The following is a 26,333-nucleotide window of genomic DNA, read 5'->3' as shown; positions in this document are numbered from 1 at the left end:
TAAGCAAGGGTAGAGGGGGGCGGGGGAGGGGGGAGGGGGAGGGATGCGGGAGGGTAAAGTTGGAAGTAGGGGGGGGAAAATGTAAGGGGAGGGGGGGAGGGAACCTAAGATCTGTTATTGGATGTGGATTAAATGTGGTGGTATGGCTTGGATGGAAGAAGTTTTCCCGGGTAGGAGCCAGGAGGACGACATTGCTTGGGGTGTGGAGGCTGGGACACTCTCCGGGCGTGATTATGAAGTTTTATAACAACATGTCAGAATATAGAATGTTTGAACCAGGGGTAACATGAGTACATTGCAAGTGATCACATGGAATGTGGGGGGCATACATTCCCCGGTTAAGAGACAAAAAATCCTGAAAGCCTTGAATGATAGGAAAGTATCTATAGCATTTTTGCAAGAGACACATCTCCCTAGGGAAGAACATGCCAAACTGAAGAGGTGGTGGGTAGGAGAATGGATGGATGCCCCAGCAGTTGGAAAGAAGGGAGGAGTAATTACGTTGATTAGGAAAGGGCTCAATGTAGAGATTAAGAAAGTATTGTCCGATCCGGGAGGGAGATACGTCCTGGCATCAGTCATAATAGAACGGCAACCATTGCTGCTAGGGAATATATATGCACCAAATAAAATTGACAAACGTTTTCACTCCCAACTTATAAGGAAAATACGGACACTGGGGGACATGCCAATTTTGATAGGAGGAGACATGAATGAAGTAATAGATCCCGAATTAGATAGATCTGCACCGACGGGAAGGGAACTTGCTAGAACAGAGAGGGGCGTGGCCCGTTTATGTAATACCCTTGACATAGTGGATGTGTGGAGAACTCTGCATCCAGTGGAGAGAGACTTTACACATCTGTCCAGGGCCCACTCCACCATGTCTAGAATAGATTATATACTGTTATCTCCTGAACTATTGACCAGGGTGGAGGGGGCTCATATTGGACCTATCATGATCTCGGACCATGCATGGGTGAAGGTGTGTTTGAGGGGAGGAGAGGGAAGGCCTCCATTAGGGTCCTGGCGTTTTCCAGCCTTTCTGTATAGAGATAGCCACTTCCTGCCCTATTTGATGGAGAAGTGGCGGGACTTTCGAGATAATAACATGCAACATGGGGAGGATCCCATTCTTTTCTGGGAATCCGCAAAGGCGGTCCTCAGGGGAGAAATTATATCTTATGTAGCTTTCAAAAGAAAGGTCAGAGACGGGGAGGTGGCCAGGTTAGAAAAGCAAGTGACATCGCTGAGGAGACAATACGGCCGAAGGCATTCACTGGCTATTAAAACACAATTATTAGAAGCGCAGCAGGCCTTAAATGAACTCCTACAGGAGAGAATACAGAAATCAAATACCTATTATAGATACCAACTTTATAGGTATGCGAATAAAAGTGGGAGGCTAATGGCTAAATTAGTTAACCAGAAAACGGGAGCTACAAAAATTTTAACCATGACAGATGAGGGAGGCAAACGGACCCATAAAGACCATGAGATCAATGCGGTGTTAGCTGCGTTCTTTAAAAAGTTATATTCACGGCAAGAAGACTTAGTTACACCCAGTAGCACGTATTTAGATAGTATCGAGCTGCCACAGGTCTCGGAAGGAGATTTGGAAATTTTGAATGCACCAGTGATGGCAGAGGAGATTGAATGGGTGGTTAAACAGAGCAAATTGAATAAAGCACCAGGACCAGATGGAATGCGGTCTGAGTTCTACAAGTTGTTAGGTGCGGAAATAAACCCGGTACTCACAAAAGTATTCAATATATCTATACAGAGAGGTTGTTTACCGGCACATTCCAACAGGGCCCAAATTACCGTATTGCCAAAGCCTGGTAAACCAAGGGATTGCCCTGAATCCTACAGGCCAATATCGCTACTAAATGTAGAGACAAAAATGCTGGCCAAAATACTGGCAAATAGGTTATCACGGTTCCTCCCTGCATTGGTGATGGAACCGCAGGTGGGGTTTACATGTGGGAGGGTGATAGCGAAAAACATGCGAAGGATTTGGGCAGCATTGGAAAGAGTAAAGATGGAGAACACCCCAGCAATGCTAATAAGTTTCGATGCCGAAAAGGCATTCGACAGAGTAGGGCGGGAATTTCTTTTTGGGGTGCTAAAGGCATATGGTATTGCGGGATTCTTTACTAGCGCAGTGGAGACGTTATATAACGAACCCAAAGCACAAGTTTATGCTAATGGCCAATTATCAGAATGGTTCCCAATCCAGAGGGGCACAAGGCAGGGCTGTCCGCTATCGCCACTTCTCTTTATCCTAGCGATGGATCCGTTATTAAGGGAAATACAGAGTAATGCTGACATTAAAGGGGTCCAGATCAGAGGCATCACATTTAAGACAGCGGCCTTTGCGGATGACCTCTTGGTGTTACTAACTGAACCCCGAAGCTCACTACTATATTTGCTGGAAAGCTTACGGGAGTACGGGGACTTCTCTGGCTTTAAATTAAACTACTTAAAATCGGAAGCCCTGGCAAACACGGAAGAATTAAAAAGTGGTTGGGGTGCAGAGTTCCCTCTCCGGTGGGCTCCAGGAGAGTTTAGGTATTTAGGCACCCAGTTAGCCATGGATACTCGGCAACTCTACGCCCTTAATGTAGCACGGTTACTAAAGGATACGAAGGATCAGTTGTCTAGGTGGTCGGCCCTGCCTCTGTCGCTTATGGGCAGAATACATGCATATCGCATGATAGTATTCCCTCGGTGGCTATACATAATGCAGGCTATGCCGATCAGACTTATGAGAAAAGATCTGGTACTACTCAGAAGACTGGTGGTATCATTTTGTTGGGCCGGAAAAAAACCTAAGGTGAAGTGGCAACATTTGGTGGGGGCTCAGAAGCATGGAGGTTTAGGATTGCCAGATGTGCAGAAATATAATAAGGCCTGCTTATTGCGTCACCTTAGAGATTGGATCTTGGGAACCAACACTTATACAGATATAGATTTAGAGAAAGCATACTTTCACCCATGGCATGTGAATTACCTGTTACATGTGACTCAGAAAAAGATGCCGATACGGGTTAGGCACAGCATACTATTAGAGCCTTTGAGATGGGTATGGAAAGATTTGTTGGAAGGATGGGGACAAAACCCGAACAGCAGCGTCTTATTGCCGCTGCAGGGTAATGACGACTTCTCACCAGGTAGAGATAATAAGATTTTCCGGCGACTCATGGAACAAGGAGTCACTCTCCTGGAGAGTTTCATTAGGGAGGAGGGGGTGCTGCTGACAACACAAGAATTCATGAGTACCAGTTCAGGGGGTTTAATGACGCTTTTTGCTTATCACCAGCTTCTTCATTATGTACAAAGCCTTCCAAGAGACAGTCTGCATCCTAGTTTTGGGAGGAAGTTGAGGGAGTTTTTAGAGGGTGATGCAGCAGGGCAAGTGTCAGTCTCCTGGTTCTGTAGACTTATGGAGAATGCTCAACCACCAAGGGAAGTGGCAGAAGTAGCAGCACGTTGGAGTATAGACATACAGAAACCAATACCTGAGATACTTATACGACGGTCATTGATGGGGGTTTCTAAAATAGTACATAGTGCAGAACTTCAAGAATGTCAATTTAGAACGGTACACAGAGCATATTTTTCCCAGAGGAGAGCCTATCATGCAGGAGTGGTGGAGGAAGATAACTGCCTTAAATGTAGGCAGCCACGAGCCTCATTTACACACTGCATTTGGCTCTGCAGATATGTAAAATCATTCTGGCAAAAAGTGGAGAACTTTCTTAGAGGGGTCCTGGGACATAGGACTAGGGTCACTTTTGAACGTATGATGTTTAATGTAGAGGGACAAGGAGGAGGGGGAAACAAGGAAGCCCAGTTGTTGACAAATAAAGCTTGTATAGTTGGAAAAAAATGTATACTTAATGGATGGGTATCAGACATACCTCCCTCTTATTGGGGCTGGAGGAATATGCTACACCAGCTTATGCTTTGGGAGGCTAGAGGGGCGAGATTATCACCAAAAAGACAGAGGAAATTCCTGGGAATATGGCAACCATACCTCAACAGCATATCCAGTAGAGCTCGCAGCCAAATTCTGAATAGATTACCCGGGAATACAATGAGGGAAGGGGATTGTTAGACACTGTTGGTCTTTTTGTCTTTTTTTCTCTTTCTTCTCTGACCTGTGTGTATCAATATTTAAGATGTTCAAATGGGTTCCATATAGCTGGTATCAAAATAATAAACGGTGGATCTTAGGGGTGGGGATGGGGTAGGGGGAAGAAGAAATGTAAAATATTGATGAAGAGAATGTTACTATGCTCTTTTGTGAATGTTCTGGTTTCATGGCTCAGTACATGGAGCGTGTTGGTTGTTTATCGTGTCGTTTCATCAATAAAAAATTGTTGAAAATTAAAATGCTAGTGCACCTCAGTAAACAGAGCCCTTAGTTTCCAATGCATATTTGCAATATGCACAGTTATTACATTTATGATGTGCTATAAACACCAGAATACACTCTTCTTGTCTCAGACAGCCTGAAAATTCTCGGAGTCACAATCGACCGAAAACTTACGCTAGAAAGCCAAGCGAAAATTACAACAAAGAAAATGTTCCACTCAATGTGGAAACTCAAACGAGTAAAACCTTTCTTCCTGAGAGCTAGGTATCTCACCATAGACTTCTATGGAGAGGTTTGTGTATAAAAGAGGGGACAAATTGCCATAGCTTTGGAATTTTCCCCAACGCTTCTGTCAGACGGCAGGGCTCTGTCCGGATGTACCCAGAATCTGTCTGCTGAATGTACCTGATTAAAGTCTGATGTGCAAATAAAATCCTTATTCCAAATGATGATTTGTGGGCTTAACTTAATGATGAAAGGCTGTAAGTATAAATGCTTCTGCTGTATCAGGCTATCACTCGCTGCATTATATAACTTGTAACCTAAATCCAGTTTGTCATAAGGCTGGTATCTGTTTCTTGCCAGTGCTGAGAGGCGGACTAATGCGGGTCTCTTAGGTCTAACGTCTCTCTCAGTGGCAACTCCTCTTAGAACTTCACAACCCCCTGATTGCCCCAGTTCTAGGGCTATTCAGAGATGGAGTCAGATTAAGGTCATTTAAGCCTTCTTGGGGGGGCTCGGGACCCCTTAATTCTGAACAAAAGCAACAAGATCATCACCCACATTCCTTAAACTTCACTACCCAAGTTGGAAAGGACTAAAATATAAATCAACATATGCATCCAGCTTCTCCTACATAAGCACACAACTATGGAACGCACTACCAAACGTCACGAAAACAATGCACGACCTAACAATCTTTCGGAAATTATTAAAAACCAATTTGTTCGAAAAGGCATAGCATAATGACCCAACCTAAACACCGGAACCACACAACACAATGAAACTCATACAAGAACTGGACAATACTTAACCCTTCCTCCAGGACTACCCAATGCACTCTATTACCTATGGTCCCTAATGCAATTAATGCATTGTACTCTATCACTTATGATCCTTAATGTAATTACCACTCTGTATATCTCATTCCTGAATTGGTGAACGCCATCACGGTATTATGTAAGCCACATTGAGCCTGCAATTAGGTGGGAAAATGTGGGGTACAAATGCATCAAATAAATAACTACCGTATTTTTCGGACCATAAGACGCACTTTTTTCCCCCCAAATTTGGGAGGAAAATGGGGGGTGCGTCTTATAGTCCGAAGGTAGCGATTTCCCTCCCTCCCGCCCTCCCCCCGGCCCTGTCACCATTTCTCCCCTACTCATGTCACGCGATCTTCCCTGGTGGTCTAGTGACGTCGGGGCAGGAAAGAGCCCCCTCTTTCCTGCCCAGCGTGCTGCTCTCCGTCCTCCTGTATGCAGCCTGACGGTCTAGGCGAGATTCAAAATGGCCGCCGAGACTTCAATTCTGACCCCGAGGGATGCTGTCCTTCAATCTACTAGAATGATAACCACAGTAATGCAGGGCAGCATTCCAATAAGATTGAGTAAAAAATTCACTCAGCTAACATTGAATATGAATAGTAAAAAAAAATCTCATGTTTACCTACATGACAGGAAAAAAATATATTATGATCACACCTATTCAAATACAGTACGATGCCGATTATCCGGACTATCCTCTGCAGGGATGGTCCGGATAATCATAAATTCGGATAACTGGACATATCTAATTTTAAAAAAATACACACAATCAGAGCAAGGTTTTTCTCTGCCGAGTCCCCACAAGCTTTTTTCTGCTGCATATGAGTCAGTAGGAAAAGGAAAGGGCTTTTCTCTGCTGCATTCCCGCTCCTGTTCACATCAGTTCCTGCAGCAGACTGTGTGGACTGTCAGAATTGGCTAGAAAGGTACTGTAGGGAGGATAATGGATTTTTCTTCATACTGAGCCATATATAGGTAGGCAACCATGGGAGCTACAGTGGCTACCTCCTTAACTTGCAGAAAATATGATCCTGAAACATGAAATAATTCTTAGATATTACTTGTGAGCCGTATCTAACAACTGAATTGTACTTTTTTAATTGAAATAGTGTTTAAACTCGTAAGTGTTTGGGAACGTGAGTGAGACAGTTTGGTTATGGTTAAAACAGATAGGGAATGTGCAGCCTTTTTGAGCAGAGCCGTGCTATCAGAACCTTTAGTTCCACGAGATGCCCTTTTTTTGGATGCAGAAGGAATGCTGTGTATCTGTACTATCAGGTTAAACAGGGTGAGAAAATACACTATTATGATTTTACCAGCCTGCACCATTTTATCAATAAAACTAAAGAATATTTTATTGGTCTCCCCCAAATCATCTATGTAAATGAAAACAACAGACTGGCAATCACCCCCCCCCCCCCCAGTGCAGGGAGGTTAAGGCCCTGAAGTTTTAGTTCATATTCTTCTTAATGCCCGAGATTAACTCCTGGGTTACAGGCAGAGTAAAGAGAACTCATTTCTGGGGTTAGGGTTAGTCTCTGATGCTAGTGTAGGCCCTAGAGTTTCTAGTTGTGGGGATCCTGGACTCAGGTTGGTGACCCTTCTACTGCTTTCCCGTTCCAAAATGATACAGTATCCTACATCCTTCTTCCACCTCTGCCTCCACTGTCTCTCTGTCTGTCCCTCAGCATTTCACCTGGTAGTGGGGTCAGAGGTTGGCAGCACTTCAGCACAAGTGGGCAAAAAGCCAATAAGAGTGCATCTTCTGCTCTAAGCTCAAATCTTACATTTGATTTGTTTAGGCAAGGCTGAGATGCACAGGAGCAAACCAAGCAGGATTCGAGCCTTGCCCACTACAGGGGAGAAAATGGCCAGGTAGTGAATTTTGTGTCATCTCCCTTGCACCATGCACAGCTACACCACTTAGGCAGCCCTCGGGATGGCCCAGAAAATGAAGTCTCCAATGGCTTGTAGCACCTGGGTTACAGGACTTTCCCGAACAGCATAAAGCAGCCAGCTCAGAATCGGAGGGTGCTTGAGCACCCCCAATACTGAACAAACTCCTTAACTGTTTCTAGGGAGAGGTAATTTCCATTGGGTTTAGAACTCCCAATTTTGAAAAGTTGGCTCCTATGCCGAAGATTGTACAGGTAGCACAGCAATCCAAGGCAGATGGGGGCATAAAAGCATTCCCCATCTACTGTCTGGGGGGGGGGGGGGGGGGGCAATGTCTCCAAATGGATTGTTTTTGCACGTTTTGCGCATACCATGACAGTAATGAACCTCACACTTAAGCCAGGCTATGTGGAATATGATCTCAGTCTCTCAAACTTACTGAGAATGTTCGTTTAATACTTGTATCATGCCAAAAACAGCTTCCCTCTTGAGGTCATGTTACCTGTATAGACAATTTACCCAAGTGTGCTTGGAAATTATTTTTAAAGAGGCCTGTGGTATCCAAAATAATGGAAAATATTTATGTAACTTTCTGCCACATTTTCTTGGTCTCACTGTGGTGTAGTTACCAGCGCAAGGACAGGCCAATAGGGGAGATATCGTTCTGGGTGCAACTCCAGCTCTGACCTTCTTAACCTTAACCTCACACTTGAAAGCCATGTAAAGAATACAACGAAGAAGATGTTCCAATCAATGTGGAAACTCAAGAGATTAAAACCTTTTTTTCTCCAAGAGCCATCTTCCGCAACCTAGTACAATCAATGGTGCTAAGTCATCTAGACTACTGCAACGCGCTTTATGCTGGCTGCAAACAGCATATCATCAAGAAACTTCAAACAACTCAGAACACCGCAGCCAGATTAATATTTGGAAAAACAAAATATGAAAGCGCTAAACCCCTAAGAGAGATGCTGCACTGGCTTCCAGTCAAAGAACGTACTGCGTTCAAAGTATGCACTCTGGTCCATAAGGTTAGTCACGGAAACGCGCCGGCCTATATGTCAGACCTTATTGATCTTCCACCCAGGAACGCCAAAAGATCATCGTGCACATTCCTAGGACTCCATTTTCCAAGCTGTAAAGGTCTAAAATACAAGTTAGTACATGCGTCTAGCTTTTCCTACATTGGCACGCAGATGTGGAATGCACTGCCACCTGACCTGATGACTATTTACAACCTAATCAACTTCTAGAAATCATTAAAAACTTATCTTTTCAACAAGACTTACCATAACAATCAATAATAGGAATTCTAATACGTCGTTAGTCACCTGATATTCTGACTGCTCACTTGTTTACTGTACTGATCACATCCATTCTACTACACTTATTCAGTATGTAATTAATTGTGCACTACTCTTTAATGATGCTGGTCATGTTGTAATATTGTAAGCCACATTGAGCCTGCAAATAAGTGGTAAAATGTGGGATACAAATGCAATAAATAAATAAAACCTGGCTCAATCTATTAAAGAAAACAACTGTGAAAGATTATCTGCTTTCTGACTTTACAAAAGTCAGTAGATAGCTTACAACGTACAGATCGTCAGGAACCCTCTCTTCCAGCAAGAACAAATCAGAGTATAAAATGTCCAGGACCAGACCTACGACAAGACTAACTAGGTATAATCTGACTAGGCTGACAGGATTTGTTGGGGTAGTAATATGACTCCAGTGAGTCACCTTCCTAATAGATCTCAGCACCGAGACCATATTCATGGGCTCACTGCGTGGCCAGTCTCAATTTGCCCTCTCTCCTCCCCTGTATACAAGCTTGCTCTTTTGTTACTACCCCAAATACTTCTGTCTAAAGACACCACTACTTCACAATCCTCAGAGTCGATAGAAAACTCGACAGAACAGCGTCTACAAGAGAACGACTCTCCGCCACCATTTTCATTCTCTTTCTTTTCTTTATTTTTTTTCGCGCCATTTCCAACAAAATGGGGAAGAGGGAGGAGCTTGATAAACCTGTAGCCAGACCGCTGCCAACGTCCAATCCGGAGAACAGCCTGTCGAAAGCCAGCGCGCCAAACTATAGGGTGCCGCCCACTGGGAAAGGGGTGCCGGAACCTAGCCGACCAATCAGAAGCGCGAGAGGAGGAGAACGCTGACTGTTTCCTTCCACCCTGTTATGATTTTTGCCGCGAAATCGCAGCGTGACTCCCGGTCTCGTTTCTAATAACGTTTGAAAATTATTGTTCCCCCCCCACCACATCTTCTCAGTTGCGGTGAGTGTGCAGCTATGTCCGGCTTTGACGATCCCGGTATTTTCTACAGCGACAGCTTTGGCGGGGAGCCTGCAGTGGACGATGGGCAGCAGATCAAAAAGTCGCAGCTGAAGAAACGCTTCCGCGAGTTCCTGCGCCAGTACCGGGAGGGCACTGACCGCACCGGCTTCACTTTCAAATACAGGTGCGGTTCTGACTGGGGAGTTATGGTGCTGATTGGAGTAGCTGTAGTTCTAATAAATTGAATCAGTAAGAGGAATGGCTTGGGGTGAGACTTAGACTTGCTAGTCTCACTCACACATTCAAGGAGTGACACGGGCACCACATACTGTAGTAGGTCATGTTTATCCACACTTATCCTAGCTGACATAATATTTGACTCTCTCTGACTTAATGTGCAGCTTTCTTTAAATTAGTCACCTTATTGTCTGACTCCTTTTACTACTCTTGTACCTATTATATGTTCCATCTTTACTTATATTCTACACTGTCAATTAAAATGTTCTATTATGTATGGTGTTGAGTAGTATATTATGCCATACTTCATTGTTATTTTGAATATTTTTACTGTTGTAATTGTCTATTGCTCATGTTTGATTTATTCTTACTGTTCACTGCCTTGAGTGAGTTCTTTCAAAAAGGTGGTAAATAAGTCCTAATAAATAAGTATATAAATTATGAGGGCAGGAGGAGGTGTCTGCACTTCCCTTATCGGGCAGCGAGGTTCCACAGACTCTTTTCCCACTTTTATCTGGGGGAAAGCTGAGTGGTACTGGTTGGGGCTGTAGAAGGGAGTAGTTACCTGAGTTTTTTTCCAAAGCTTGAGAGGACTGTAAAGCCTTCTGCAGGTGTGTTCTCCTCTCAAACCAGTACGCCTCATGTTTTCTTTCAGGTAAACTGATAATAGAGGCATCCTCTATGATGTAGCTGCCTTGTGTTTCCAGGAATATAATTGGATAAGAGGAGCTAGCTCTGTGGATGTTGATCATTCCCAATATTGAACAAACTCCATTGGGATACTTTGTATTGAGTTTGACACCCCCTGTCATTTTGAAACGTTGGAGCATATGCATCTGATCGTAGGACCCACCTTTCCTAAGGTGGCGGGGTATTAAACTGAACACAGATCACCCCTTCCTGCTCGATTTTGGGGATGGTCAAGCACACTCTGCACTCATAGAGAAGTTATCAATGAATCGCATAGTTGGGGATGGGACTTGGATCTGCAGTGAGAATCATTCCCAATTCCCCAGGTTCTTAGGCCTCTGCACTAACCACTAGGTTGCTCCTCGACTTACATAGGGTGCAAGTGGGTCTCAGAGTTAGGGTTACCATATTTACGGAGACAAAGATGGCAGAAAAAATAAAAATGGTTTTTACTTTTGCTAAAGAAATATATAATCGTAGCCTTTAGTTATTGAACACACATCAAACAGTGACTTACAGTACAGCAGAAGACAATCTACTTTTCAAAAACTTCAGGATTTGAGGTTGACAGAGTCTGAACCCAAGCGTACTTATCAGAAGAGCGCATATTCCTCAACAACTTTGTCTGGTTTCTGAGATACATGTTATCGATAGAAATCAAACAAAATAAAACATGGAAAAGAAAATAAGATGATACCTTTTTTTATTGGACATAACTTAATATATTTCTTGATTAGCTTTCGAAGGTTGCCCTTCTTCGTCAGATCGGAAATAAGCAAATGTGCTAGCTGACAGTGTATATAAGTGAAAACATTCAAGCATTACTATGACAGTCTGACAGGGTGGGAGGATGGGGTGGGTAGGAGGTATGCATGGGGACATCAAAGCATATCATTGATATTCTAACAGGATGGGTGTGGATAGGGGAGGGGTGATCAACAGAGAATTACAGCTTTATGGTTTATAATGGGCTAGGAAACCCAGATCCTTGTTAAGTCCTTTCTGTTGGGTGTTAAAATATTCAATCATTCTGACTTCAAAGGTCTTGCGTTCTTGTATGGTTTTAAAGTTACCTTTCAGGATTTTCACTGTGAAATCACTGGTACAGTGTCCTGATCCTGTAAAATGCTGACCAACAGGGGTGGTAGCCCTACTGGCACCAGTATTGTTCATGTGATGTCTATGTAAATTGAATCTTGTCTTAAGCATCTGGCCTGTTTCTCCAATATAACATCCTTCGTTACATTTTTTACACTGAATGATACCACATTGGAAGATGAGCAAGTGAAAGATTCCTTTATGTTGAATATATTTCCTTTGTGGATGACTGTGAGGTCCTGTGAAATGTTTTGGCATAGTTTGCAACTGGATAAATTACAGGGAAGTGTGCCCTACTGTTCATTTTCAGTCTGTGATCGAAGTTTACTTCTGATTAGCTTGTGTTTTAAGTTGGGTGGCTGTCGGAAGGCCAGTACTGGTGGGGATGGGAATATCTCTTTCAGTAATTCATCCTCCTGGAGTAGAGGTTGTAGATCTCTTATGATTTTCCTCAGTTTTTCCAGCTCTGGATTGTATGTCACTACAAGGGGGATTCTGTCTGTGGCTTTTTTCTCCTTGTACTGTAGCAGATTCTCCCTGGGTGTTTTGAGGGAGGAGGCAATATTCTTGGAGATTATTTTGTAGCCACAACTCCAGCTTCCATCCTTCACATACAAAAAGATCCATCATTTACAGCCAAGCCACAAGATACCACCGTATCTGCTCTGACCCAGGGGACACCTTAAAAGCCTGACTGCATCCTTCAAACAGAAAGGCTACAACCCCAAAATAGGATCCATTCCTTCAATAGGCCACAGATAGTTTCTCTCATTATGTGGGTAGGACATATCTGAAGTCCAAAAAGAGGACATATGGTAACCCTACTCTAAGTGTCATATGTTAAACTTAGGGTGGGTTATAGAATAAGAACTGTGTGATCTGGAAAGTTTGTGCTCTTTGGTCTTGTTTCTATTTGGATGATATAATGAAAGGTGCCTACAGAATTTATAGGGAAAGGGAAATGGGGCTTGCTATACTGCCTTTCTGAGGTTTTTGCAACTACATTCAAAGCGGTTTACAAATATTCAGGTACTTATTTTGTACCAGGGGCAATGGAGGGTTAAGTGACTTGCCTAGAGTCACAAGGAGCTGCAGTGGGAATGGACCTCAGTTCCCCAGGATCAAAGTCCACTGCACTAACCACTAGGCTACTCTGTGGTTTAGTAAACTGATGCCCTATTTTTATAGAGAGTGACCAGGTAGGTGGAGCTTCCAATAGCTTCCCAAATTTGACAGGGGAGAAAGGCATCCTGTATCTGTTTGCCCCAAAGACCTTGGATGAAAACAGGAGACAGGATGACATCAAAAATTTGAAGCCCTCATCCCAGTACACTCAAAAATTGTTTTCTTCTGGTAAAGGGCCACTAAAACGGACATCATGTTAGCAGGTGCTCAACATTTAGAGTTTCTATTTATTTACTTATTTATTACATTTATACCCCTAATTAAGCATGTTCAGGTCTACAAGTCTCTCCTCATACGTCTTGTAATGCAAATCCCATACCATTCTCGTAGCTTTTCTTTGCACCGCTTCAATTCTTTTTACATCCTTAGCGAGATACGGTATCCAAAACTGAACACAATACTCCAGGTGGGGCCTCACCAACGACTTATACAGGGGCTTTAAAACCTCTTTTCTTCTGCTGGTCACACCTCTCTCTATACAGCCTAGCAACCTTCTAGCTACGAGCTCAAACTGAAGCAATAGCCAGCAACTGCTGGGTAATTTCAAACTCCAGGCCAATCAGAGCCCGTAACAACATTTTGAAAAAAAAAAAAAAAAGCAAAAGCTGGTTACACTCCTGCAAGGCATTTCCTATTAACTAAAGAAGGAATCATTCACTTGTCTGTAACAGCTTTAAGCATAAACACGCGTCGGACTTCCCTTCTGTCCTCCTTGGCCCGCCCTCGTCTGACGCAAGTTATCTACGTAGGTTACTTACGTCAGATGAGGGCGGGCCAGGGAGGAAAGGAGGGAAATCTGAAGGGAAGCCATCAGCTGTGGCCTGCTGCAGCGCCTTCACACGGAGGTGAGAGGCGCTGTGAGGGCCCGGTGGCAGATGGAGGGGGGGGGGAGCGACGACCTCAGGGGGAGCGGTGGGGGCGGGGCCACGGGGATGCGGGGCGGGGCCAAGGGGTGCGGAGGATGGCGGGGAGGCCGGTGCTGAAGCTGTCATTTCGATGCAGGGGGGAGGGGGAAGCGGCTGAGCTACACGCGCTCGTCTTTTTTTTTTTTTTTTTTTTAATTCTTTATTTATACGTGCAATAGATCATGACATTACATCATCAAAAAAACATTTTTAACATAATACAATTATCCCTCCTAATGTTCAACATGTCTGATAACCTAGTCATTTTTCACCCTCTCACTTTGCCCTCCTCCCCCCCTCCCCAACTACTTTCAGGTACATCCCCTCTTTTCAATATTCTAATACAGTTATCCTGGTCAGATATGAGTTAGATCTCTTCTGTTCTGGAGTACATAACTCTCATTGTCTCTTGTTGTCACAGCCGAGGCACCATTAACTGAGGAGCATCGAGCTGTACCCCAGCCTGTGATCTCCAAATTTTATATTTGTCCCATATTTTATAGAATTGAATTATTTGTCCATTACGAATCACTGTCAGTTTCGACATCTGGTACACGTAGTCCATTTTATGTATCACTTTTATCGTTGGCGGAGCCGCCAGACTCCTCCATGCTGCTGCCACATTTATCTTACTTGCCACCAAGAATGTAGTGGCTAGTTGATGTAACGGTTTTGCCAGTCCTTGTGGTCTAAAATGTAGTAAACATTGATCAATCGTCAATGGGTAGGTCCTGTCTAATATTTGCTCAAGTATCCTATGTATTTCTCCCCAGTAGGGTTTAATTTTTGGGCAGGACCACCATATATGGAGCATATCTCCCACATCTGGACATCCTCTCCAGCACTGATTAGATGCCCCTGGTACTATTTTTGCTATTTGGTTTTGTTTTTAAAAGTGTTTTTAAAGTTTTGTTTTTTAAAGTGAAGCACGTCCATAAAGGACGGCCCTGACGAGCACTTTTTTCCCCTCGATTTATTTTTGTAACATTATAGAAGTTTTTCATCCTGCGCAGCCCCAACGAGAGGTACAGACCTCTCGTTAGATTTTCCAGTGTTAAGGCAATCAGAAAAGGTTAGTGTGTCTCATTACAATAGGGTTTCTACACAATTTGCTCATCTGCATTCCGTTTTCGTTAGCTGCTACCGTCGTCGGAAAAAAGTCTTTAGTGCATGCCAGGGTTCACTACTTGCTCATTAAGTTTAGTGCATCTGGTCTGTCCCAGTATGGCAGTGCTTATGTTCTTACTGGAAACTAATTTACTTGATACAAGTGAAAGTATTGATATTCTTATTTTTACACTAACAAGCTATTTTTACTTTATAACTGTACAATACTGACTTATCTAGTCTGGGTACTGGGCTGAATATCATTGGATTTTCAGTGCTGGTATCTGGATATGGTTTGGTTCTGAATATCCTAACTGCTGTCAACTAAATATTGACTTGTGGGTGTTGTAGGAGCCTGGTCCTTTTCCTTTGCTGGTCCTCAGTCCCTCTCTTTTGTCCCACAGAGATGAGCTAAAGCGACACTACAACCTTGGTGAGTTCTGGATTGAGGTAGAGATGGAGGACTTGGCTAGCTTTGATGAGGATCTGGCGGACAGTCTGTACAAGCAGCCTGCTGAACACCTGCAGCTGGTGAGGAAAGGGAGTGCTTCGAGGTGGGACAATGGCTGGGGTTTAGCTGGGCTCTGACTGGAGGCATGTGATTTCTCATCCAACAGTTGGAGGAGGCAGCACAGGAAGTGGCAGATGAGGTGACGCGGCCTCGCCCTGCAGGAGAGGAGACTCTCCAGGACATCCAGGTCATGCTCCGGTCAAGTGCCAACCCGGCCAGCATCCGCAGCCTGAAGGTGAGCTGTAGTGAGTTGCACAGGAACAGAAACTTCACCCTTCCTTGCTTATCCCCATTGGAATTTTTTTTATTTTGTTTTTTAAAATTTTTGTTACATTTGTACCCCGCGCGTTCCCACTCATGGCAGGCTCAATGCGGCTTACATGGGGCAATGGAGGGTTAAGTGACTTGCCCAGAGTCACAAGGAGCTGCCTGTGCCTGAAGTGGGAATTGAACTCAGTTCCCCAGGCCCAAAGTCCACCACCCTAACCACTAGGCCACTCCTCCACTCTCTAATCCATACCCGCTAAGATCCATTCCATTCCCACCCGTACTCGCAGGAGTTAACACTATTATTTACTTGTTCACAGTCCTCTGTTTCCTCCCAACAGCCTCCTGTGTTTTTTATTTTGGGGGGATGGTATTCACTATTCAACCAATGAGTGTTCCAAGTCTCATTCTGGCAGTTCAGTTACCTCTTGGTGCAGTCCAAGCCTCATTCTGGAGTCACCAGAGATTTTTGACTACAGTCCTGCAGGAATCCTGCGGCAATTTCTCCCATACCTGCGGGATTTCTGCAATCCCCATTCCCATGCAGCTTTCTTGTGAGCTGCCAGAAACGTCCTGTCTGACACAGTGTGGAGAGGGAAGTATTGAGGCATGCTTAATTAATAAAGTGGGAAAGGAGAAAGGAATTTTACCTTTTCTGACACTTAAATTTTTATATAATGGAGACCTTGCCAGTAGCCACAGATTAGTAGAGTACACTGTCGGAGGGTGAAGCCCTGGCATGGTAATGTTCAATTTTATCTTTCACTGGTTGGCTGCCACTTGCTACTTTAAAAACCTGCAGAATAGCAGCACTGTGAACTTGCTTAGGCTTTTGTTATTAGAATGCAATGGTAGGAAAAAAAATCTGAGGTCCATCTAATGTGACCAGGTTCCTAACATGGCATCTTCTGCCAGACCCTCTCTTCCCCCCCCCCTCCCAGATTACTTCCAGTGCTGGTCTTTTGACATTGGGAGGTGCTCTTGACCTATGCCCCCTGCAGGTAGGGAACTCTGCTTCCTGATCTGTAGCACAGAGAACCATTGCTGGTATAGGGCCTGGCCTTATTATATTTTGAGAAACTGTTTCTCTTCCCTAAATGTCATGTTCACAATCGCTATTTTTTTTTTTTTTTTTGCTGCTTTAGTCTGACCAGATGTCAAGGCTGGTGAAGATACCGGGCATTATCATAGCTGCTACGGCTGTGAGGGCCAAAGCCATCAAGATCTCCCTTCAGTGCCGTGGCTGCCGTAACATCATCAGCAACATCCCTGTGCGGCCGGGGCTAGAGGGCTACGCCATGCCCCGCAAGTGCAACACGTAAGTACTGCATGACTCTTTACGTGATTATCGTGTTCTAGGATCCCTGCTACGGTGCTGGTAGTGAATGCTGCTGCTCTTAAGCTGACGTCCCTCCCTGGGGAAGGAAGTGCCAGGATTGGGTGTGTTTTTGCCATCTCCATTTGCAGGATTAGTGACCCAGTATGCAAGGTGGTTAACCCTCTAGAGATGTCTGAACAGTGGATCATGGGCGTAGGTACGTGGGGCTATGGGGGCATGGGCCCCCCTTCCCGCCGCTGCCAACCCTCCCCCACTGCTGCCGTCAGGTACCTGTGTTGGCGGGGGTTGGGGACTCCCGCCAGCATAGGTATCTAGTGGTGGTAGGAGGGGGGTAAAAGGGGAGGGCGCGGGGGGAGGGCCAAAAGTGTTGGGGAAGGGTCGTCGGCGCCTGGGGGAGGGCTAAAATGTGCCCCCTCACCTCGGGCTCTGGACCCCCCTCCCGCTGAAGTCTGGCTACTCCCCTGCAGTGGATGGCCCTGGGGGGCAATTAGTGTTGCTTTCAGCCTCTGCCTACTGTGTAATTCCTGATGCAGGCTGTGAGAGGAGCACACCCGAGTCTGGCATATGATGTTTCTAGTCAAATTTCTACGTTATCTTTGCTGCTGACCTTGGTTGAAACTTGCTGCTCAAGAGAGAGGATAACTGCATTTGATACAAATCTTTGCAGGGACCCTAGGGATTATATGTCGAAGTGGCAGGTGATGTGCTGGGGGGGGGGGGGGGGGGGGGGGGGGGTGGTGAGGACCTTTGAACTCCACTACCACAGTAAAACATACCAGTGTCAGCAGTCACTGTGATGAATTTGAAAATGCTGTCTCCTTCGCTTCTAAAAGCAGGAGATGGATGCCCATCACGGAAACCCTGGCTGGAGCCTCATGGTGTCGCCTACAGGGGCTCTGGGGAGAGCAGTGTCTCAATCAAGGGTGGGGAGAATGGGGTTTCAGATGGTTGGGGGGGAGGAGGTGTTAGTGATTCTGTGCTTAAAGGTGCAGGACAAAAAAGAAAAGCACAACTGGGCCTTCAAGACTGAGATAACAGGAGTCCTTTATTTAGATCATGCCCAACACGGGCCATGTTTTGACATAAGTAACGCCTGCCTCAGGGGGTCTATTAATAAAACATATAAATTAAAATCAAACAAAATGTAAAAAAGCATATGTACAGAAATATAAAATGTACTTATAGAAGAACACATAATAAAATAATGAGCATCTACATAAATATAATAAACAAAATATGAAACATCATTATCACTGTATGCTTCATAAGTCCCAGAGATGTTAAGATACAAAGTACAGCTTTTGTGAATGGTTTAATAAAATGAGTGTTACCAAACCATTTGAAATAATGAAGAAAAGCACTGCCGTGCATTTCATTAGATAAAGAAGAGAAAAGTAAAATGTAAATCCAAAAAGAGAGACTGCCTTACCCAAGTTCAATGTCAAAGTACACAAGTAGGGAGTACACTAAAAACAAGTTCTTAGGTTAATATACAACTCCTAAAGGTGCAGGAGCCAGAAACACAGTATAGAGCGGTAAGAACCTGCTTAGGGACAAAAATGTTTTTAAAGAAAGGGACAGTGACCCTAATGTCTGGATTTGATTCTTGGCACTGGGAAGGGGTCTCTACTATTGCACAGTGGTTACTCTTAATAAGCCCGGTTCTGATTTGAGCTGAAAGCTTTGAAGAGTAAAAGCATCACTCTCCCCTCCTCCCTGCTCCACTGCCCCATGCCTCACACAAAGTAACATAAAGTAAGAAGCTCTAATTAAAACAATACAAGCCAATAGAAACAAATGCAGTGATCACATCCCCCCTCACACCATAGCTTGCAATGTAGTGTACTGTGTGTGGATTTGTTTGCCTTAAAGTTACCACAGTAATTCACTTCAGTCCTCTCAACCTGCAGAGATGCCCTATAACCCCAAAATTTCACAGCCCTACTAGTAGCTGAGAGGCAGGCAGAGGAGCTTATCCCACACAACCATCTGTACAATCCACTAAGCTTCTTTGTGATAGAGAGGAGTGGGCCTCGCACATTGCTTTTCCTTGCTGGGGTCTTTTGGAGCTTGCACTGTCTTTTGTTTTCCTTCTTCATGTAAAGACTTTGTGCCTTTCTGCTTTACTGTTACAGCACAAGTCCTCTCTGAGGCATGCTGCTTGGGTGACTGGTAGCAGGAGGCCTGTGTGCGCTTGGTGGTGCTGTGGCTCTTTTTAGATGGATTTTTTTTTTTTTAACGATATTTTTATTGAAAATTTTGAATATAAAACAAATCATGATCATATCGCATCATACAACTTTCCAAAGCTTAACTGAACATTGTTTTTGTCGCTCAAACATGTATCTCCTACCCACCCTCCCCCATCCCTCCCTCCCTCCCTCAGGCACTACGGGGAGGATAGTAGCTCTTCCCTCATAAGCTCATATGGTTGCCAGATTTTTATAAACAATGCAACCTGCCCCCTTCTCATAGCTGTTAATTTTGACATCTGATAGATGAAATCCACCTTTCGAGTTATCAACTGTAATGATGGTGTGTTTTTCTGTTTCCAGGCCCGGGCTATTTCAATTTTTGCTGCTACAAAGTATTGCACAGCCAATTTATGCAAGTGGGCCTTCACTCCCGGGGGTCTAAGATGCAGCAGACAGTATTCGACTCGCCCTGGATATTGCACCTTAAGAATCGTATAAACCATGTGCAGCACCCGTGCCCAATACTCTCTCACCTTTGGACAATCCCACCATATATGCATAAATGTCCCTTGTGCCCCACACTCTCGCCAACATTCCGCTGACATATTCGGGTATATCCGTTTAAGCCTTACCGGCGTATAGTACCACCAGTAGAAAATTTTGTACCCATTTTCAATTAGTGGTTGTGCGATTGAGGGTTTCAACAAAGATCTAAAGATATGCATCCAGTCACCCGAGGGGAAGGTCCTATGCAGCTCCTGCTCCCACCTATGAACATAGTAATCCTGCGGGGTAACAAGCAAGAGCAGGGCCCTGTATATTCTAGTTACACTTCCTTTCCCCCCTCCCTCTCTAATTGCTCTCTCTAATCCTGTTTCCACCAGATCCAATTCCTCCCCAGCACGCCTGCGTAGAAAGTTCCTTAAACAGTGGTAGAACACCAGGTCGCGCTCCTCTAGGCCATACTCTTCCTTCAGCTCAGCAAACTCCTTTATCGACCCCTGTTCCCACACCTGCCCCAACTTATAGAGCCCTTTGCGTGCCCAGTCCTGGTAGACTTTCTCAGACTCTCCCAGTGGGAACCCCGGAGCTCTACAGATAGCCATTTGTAAGAAGTACTTTCTATCCGGGAACACCCTCCTTCTCATCTGGAGCCAGGTTGTCAGTAAATGATTTAGGCCTACCGGTTTTTAGATGGATTTGAAGGGGCTCACTTTTGCATTTTCCCTGCTCTGAGATCATGTGGCCGCCACTTGTTTTCCAAGATTGTGGAAGAGTACAGTGTAGTTAGCTGCATTGCTGGTTGCTGGGCAGTGGGATAATGCATGTCCTGTCTTTAAGCAGGATTTATGTGGCTTTCTTGTATTCCACAGGGAGCAGATGGGGCGTCCCAAGTGCCCACTGGACCCCTATTTCATCATCCCAGATAAGTGCAAGTGTGTGGACTTCCAGACGCTGAAGCTCCAGGAGTCACCGGATGCAGTGCCACACGGAGAATTACCCCGTCACATGCAGCTGTACTGCGACAGGTATCGGCCAGCACACATCCTATCTTTCTTCATCTGTGCAGCGAAAGTTGTGCTTATGACTCTTTAACAGCAGCTTTTTAAGTAACAATTGGAGCAGGCCTCTAACTTAGTTCCTTTGGCTATCTTGACTACCTGCCTCCTTGCCACACCTGCTGCTATGATGAAGGCACAGCTGAAGTCTAGTGAGCTGCTGTGTGCAATCCACCCATGGTAGAAGGAGCCCTCTTCCTGTAGGAGTGGGCTGCTCTGGGGGTGGCACCCACCTAGTCTCCCTGCCCCCCATGGCTGAGGTGCCTGGCTGCTGCTGTTTATATTCAAACTTTTTATTGGGTTATTATAAAACAGAAAACAAAGAACAAGGTTGTCAATAATTATTACATAAACCCCCAATCCTCCTTCCCCCTTCCCTCACAGCCCCCCAGATCACAGTAAACTATGCTCCACAGCATACAATGTTTCTTAACCAGAAGGCCTTGGTTCTTAAGGTCTTGATTCTTATGTTCTTCTGAGTCTGACAAAGAAAACCGATCCCCCTGGCTGCTGTTTTGTTTTTATTTATTTATTTACAAAAAATATATAATCTGCATATCTAAAAATCTGGGTGTAGCACAATAAAACAAACATAATCAAATCACATAAAACACCATCAATACACTCAAATAACATAAACGGAGCCTTAATCTTGATCTAGGAGCCCAAACCCCTCACCAACTATGCTTCAGAGAAAGTTTTCTCTGAAACAGCAAAGCCTTTATCTGCTTCTTAAAGACTGCCAAAGAAGTCGATTGCTGTACAGAAAGAGGCAAAGCATTCCACAATTGAGGTCTGGCAACTGAAAAAATCTGCATATGAACAGTCTGCAGTTGAATACTACTGATAGAAGGAACAGTCAACAGTTCTTGATCCTGCGATCACAAGGATCTTGTAGGATAATACTTCTCGATATCCACACTCACAAGTAGTTTTGTCTCTGTATTATTTGTAGGGAATAGAGGAAAAGACTTCAGATACCTGGTAACCACTTTTTGTGTTTTCAATAGTGGACCATGCTGCTTAGCACTTACTCGTGAAATAGATTTTTTTCTTTGGTAAGGATGCTAGGAAGCATCGTCATGAGTCAAAAAACCTCACCCTTTGTATTCTTTTGTTCTTTAATTTTTCATATATAATACTATTTGTACTTTAATGTTTTAGAAATGAATAAACACTTAGCTGCTGTTGCACTTGAACTAGTGGGTACGCCCAACAGTGAGCTACTGTTTTGCTTGACGCTTCGTAAGGAGCGGAACCCTTAGTTTCTTACAATGCTCTGTAATTAAATAGCAGTATTTTAAAATCTTTGCAGAGAGAAAAAGATATATATAGAAAAGTTGCGGACTTTCACTCAATAGGTCTTTACACATACCTGACTCTGTGCGTCTTCTACCTTGTACGCAGTTGGCTGGGCTAAGATGGCGGCTAGGATTTAAATTGACGCCAACTTTAACCAATCAGATTATGTTGAAAATTTCAAGGGAAACTGACCCCAAATTACCAACCTCCTTCCTATATTATATCAAGAATACTATCTTCCTTTCAATGTTATACAAAGAATACTATTACAAAAACGCCTTCCATTCCACCCGATTATACAACCCCACTGGGGCCAAGGACCCTAATCTGTAAATCCAGCGTTGTTCTCTTTGAATTAATTTTTGGTCCCTGCCACGTAGTGATTCAGGAATGTGATCAATTACCATGCACTTGAACTCTTCAAATTTATGTGATTTCTCTACGCAATGGGCAACTAGAGGAGCCTCTAGACGCAAATGTGTCGGATTATATTTATGATCACTAAGTCTCTGCTTCAACGGCCGTGTAGTTTTCCCTACTTATAATTTTGGACAGGTGCATATCGTAATATATACTACATGTGTAGTGTCACACTTCATATCAAATATGAGATGGTATTTTTTTGTATCTATCGGGTTGATAAAGAATTTTGCAGTCAACATGGACGGAATTTACATTTCTGACATTGTTTATGTTCTTGAGCCATGGCTGTCCTAGTGTTCGATGTCTTCTCTTATAAAACTTCTTTAAGATTTTGGTTTCGTGTGTAAGCAAGTCTTAATTTGTGATCTTGAAAGGCAGAATGTGTTTGCATGATCTTCCAGTGCTTTTTAACTATTTGCACCACTTTATTCATCCCTTGTGTATACCGTGGATATTGATCTATATTCATTAAGCGAGTACCAGGTTGTGTTTGAATTTCTACTCCGAAAAAAAACCTTGTAACCGAGTCGCCAAACGCAGTTTTAAAAACACTGCATGAATCACCGAACCAACGTACCTTTATTGACAAAAAGTCATGTCTAAGGTCACTCCTAAACTCCGAATAGAATCCAACACTGGCAGAAAAACAGAATCCAAATAAAGGCCCGAAAAAGGACAAACCTCGCACACCTGCGACAACCACAAAATGTGGGTCTTTTTCCACATTCAGACTTAATCCATTCATCCTTAACTAGGACTGAATCTTGCAAAAATGAGACTCTACTAACTGAACATGCTCAACTGCTGTATGTGGAACAGGAAAAAAAATAGTATGTCATCGGCATACAAGCAATAGCAAACACCCAATCCTGCCAAAACTTTGCAAACCAGCAGCAAAAACAAATTAAACATTAATGAAGACAAGCAAGAACCTTGCGGTTCTCCCGAAGTCACAGTCGTTCACGCAAAAGGGCCTTGTACTACCTGAAATATCCGGGCTTCCAAAAAAGACCGAAACCAGGCTAACACCTTCCCGGTAATCCCAAATGATTTCAAATGACACAACAACAACTCATGATTCACAGAGTCAAACGCAGCTGCAATGTCCGAGGAAATGGGCAAAAACCCCACGATCAAATCCAGCGTGAATGTCGTCCAGCATTGTAAGCAATAATGTTTCAGTACAATGCCGCGTATGAAATCCAAATTGAAAAGGATCCAACAAGGAATGATGCTCTGCAAACTCAACTAACACTGACAATATCAATTTCTCCAAAACTTTTTCCAAAAAACCTAAATTCGAAATTGGATGAAAATTCTCCACAAACAATTGGTCTTTAACAACGGCCAAACCACCACTTTCTTTAGGTACTTGGGTACCACAGCCTCATCCAACATCCGATTAACAAGCAACATGATAGATGGTGATACATCAGACTTCAATGCTTTCAACAATCCTGTAGAACACAACGGGCTGTTAACAATCTTTAAAGACTGAGCTACCTGCTCTACTTGCATATCATCCACTGCACTAAACTCCGACAAACAATTTTGATTTAGGAGCAGGGCTTGGACTTGATCAGGTGCTGCATACAGCTGCTTGGGCTCTTTCTGTGTAAAATAACTAGCTGCAGGTTGAATGACACCTGCTGTAATCAAGCTGGCACACCTGCATCAGGTCTCACTCCCAGTAAAAGCAGCAGATAGGGCACTTTAATCAGTTTCTCTGTCTCTTGCATCTGGTCTGTGTACTGGGCCTTCATATACCACCATCACCACCACCAACAACCATTTCTAAAGCGCTACTAGGGTTACGCAGCGCTGTACAATTCAAACATAGAAGGACATATCTGATTTCACAGACCTGAGAAGGAAATCCAGTCCAGTCGAGGGCTGCAACTAGGCCAGATTTTCAGGGTATCCCTAATAAATACGCATGTGAGAGATTTGCATGCAACAAATATCCAATAAATGCAGATTTATTTCATGTATATTCATTGCAGTAATCCTGACAACCTGATTGGCTAGATGTGTCTCCAAGGGAGTGTTGAAAAGCACTGCTCCGTAGTTCAGGTTGGTTGGCATTTATGGATGCCACAAAGGTGCATTCACAGCCCTCAGGGGAAGAGGGAGTCCCTGTGATTAGGCAACTATGATGCCTAGTGACAGAATTTCCTTGTCATCTATACCAGACCAGTCCAGACTAATGGGTTGTGTCCATCTACCAGCAGAAGGAGACAGAGAAAATAGTTCCAAGTAAACCGCCCCTTAAGGGTATCGTGCAGCCTGGAATATTCAGTACTTTCTCTGTCTCCTAGCGGATGGTGGACGGATTGTGCAGCCGCTCTGGATTGCTGGCTGGTAGCTCCTGTCCCAGATTCTTCTGGTGACAGTGGAGCCAGGGGTATGCTGGTAGACGTGTTGGGACTAATTTTAGATGATACTCAGTGGTCCTGAGTTCCTCACTCTGCCAGCTAGGGTGATATCCAGTTACCCTGGTTCCCTACCTCCCCTGGATGTCTTTCTAGCAGGGTGATGGTTGATTGTGGCATGGAGTACCTTGTCTCCCCTGTGGGGTTCTTCTCTTCTGTGGTGGTAGGTATATCTGAATTTCTGCCTCTGAGGTAAGCCTTTATTTATTCCTGTCACTAGTGAAGAAGGCTGTTTAAAAATAAAAAAGAAGCGTTCCTTCTTTCTCTAGCCTGTTACCCGATTTATTTTCCCACCTTTGGCAATGTATTCTAGGGGGCCGCTTCCGAAGTTTCTTTGAATTTCACTGGCCGGCGTCTGATTCTGATCTTGGACCCTTCTGAGCTGGTACCAGTTGCTTTGATTTTCTTTTTTTTTTTTTTTGTGTGGGGCACGGCTCGTGTCTGGATCACGAAACTCAGTTGTTTTTCTCCTCTTCACGGTCCTAGACGGCGGCTCGTTCAGAAGGCAGCCCAGTTGCTGGAACTTGTACCTTTGCGGTTCGGAGGTGTTTGCCATTTCCAAAGTGGGGGAAGTCTCTCGCTGGCTCCGTTTGGCTGCAGGCTCGGTCTTTTTAGTGCAGGGCTATTTTTTCATTCCTGTCAGCCTTACGCGACTGTTGGTCAGTACTTTTTCAGACCGTCTGGTCTCTGCTGCTTCTGGCATCTTGCTTGAGATGCCCCTGCTATTTTGATTCTTGTTTTGGCAGCAGTTTTTCCTCCCTTTCTTAGGGCAGTTCTGGTTCTCTCGTCCCCGTGGATCCCTCATGTCTGCTCTGGTTTGTCTACAGGGTACATTCCTTCTGGTGGGGGTCCGAGTTGCCCCTGGTGTGCAACTGCTAGCTCAAATCCCTCTTCTGAGTACCCTCGGGAGCGCCGTTCTTGCCAGTCTTTTGCTTGGACTCAGTTCAGTGTCTCTTTACAGGAATGTGCCTTTTTAGGACTAGTTTGCCACAGCTCTTCCTTGCTTCCCTTGCTTTCGGGCGGGAGTTTTAGCCTGGCACAGGCGGATTTTGCCTTTTCTAGTTTCAGGCACCTCTCTCCTGGCATATTTGGCACTCCTTCCTTTTTCTGTAAGGGACGCAGTTCTTTCCTGCTGAGCAGATCTATTGCTGTGCTTCTGGATTATCGCCTCTTAGCTCTGTGCTTTTCTCTACTTTTCTGCAGGGAAGTGGCTGTATTCTAGGTCTGGAGTTTGACTCTTCCCTAGCTAGTTTTTCCTCAGTTTGCTGTTAGTGGCCAGCTTCCTCTTTGATCCTGGCCTGGTGAGAGGAGTTTGTTCCTCACTGCCTTACGGCTGCATTTTGCTCCCTATGGTCTGAGGATTCCAGCTCCGTGATGCTTACCTCCCTCTTGCTTACCTCCCTCTACGTTGACTGCTGCTTCGTATCCGGTTGCCGGTTGCCTAGGAGGGCGGTCTTTGTGGCTCAGAT

General features: G+C 44.4%; 1 protein-coding gene across 1 annotated transcript in view; it reads left to right on the top strand.

Annotated features, from left to right (window-relative positions):
- Positions 1 to 9,454: 9,454 nt before the first annotated feature.
- Positions 9,455 to 26,333, top strand: part of MCM5 (minichromosome maintenance complex component 5) — a 41,241-nt gene continuing 24,362 nt past the window's right edge. Inside the window, exons 1-5 of the mRNA XM_030206788.1 lie at positions 9,455 to 9,798; positions 15,241 to 15,367; positions 15,454 to 15,582; positions 16,760 to 16,932; positions 20,522 to 20,677. Coding sequence (XP_030062648.1) covers positions 9,629 to 9,798; positions 15,241 to 15,367; positions 15,454 to 15,582; positions 16,760 to 16,932; positions 20,522 to 20,677 — 755 coding nt within the window. The 5' untranslated portion in view covers positions 9,455 to 9,628. The remainder of the gene's footprint in view (positions 9,799 to 15,240; positions 15,368 to 15,453; positions 15,583 to 16,759; positions 16,933 to 20,521; positions 20,678 to 26,333) is intronic.

The sequence above is a fragment of the Microcaecilia unicolor genome, chromosome 1 (assembly GCF_901765095.1).
Source record: "Microcaecilia unicolor chromosome 1, aMicUni1.1, whole genome shotgun sequence".
Lineage (NCBI taxonomy): Eukaryota > Metazoa > Chordata > Amphibia > Gymnophiona > Siphonopidae > Microcaecilia > Microcaecilia unicolor.
Note: the sequence above shows the minus strand (reverse complement) of the source record. Positions and strands in the feature narration are given on the sequence as shown.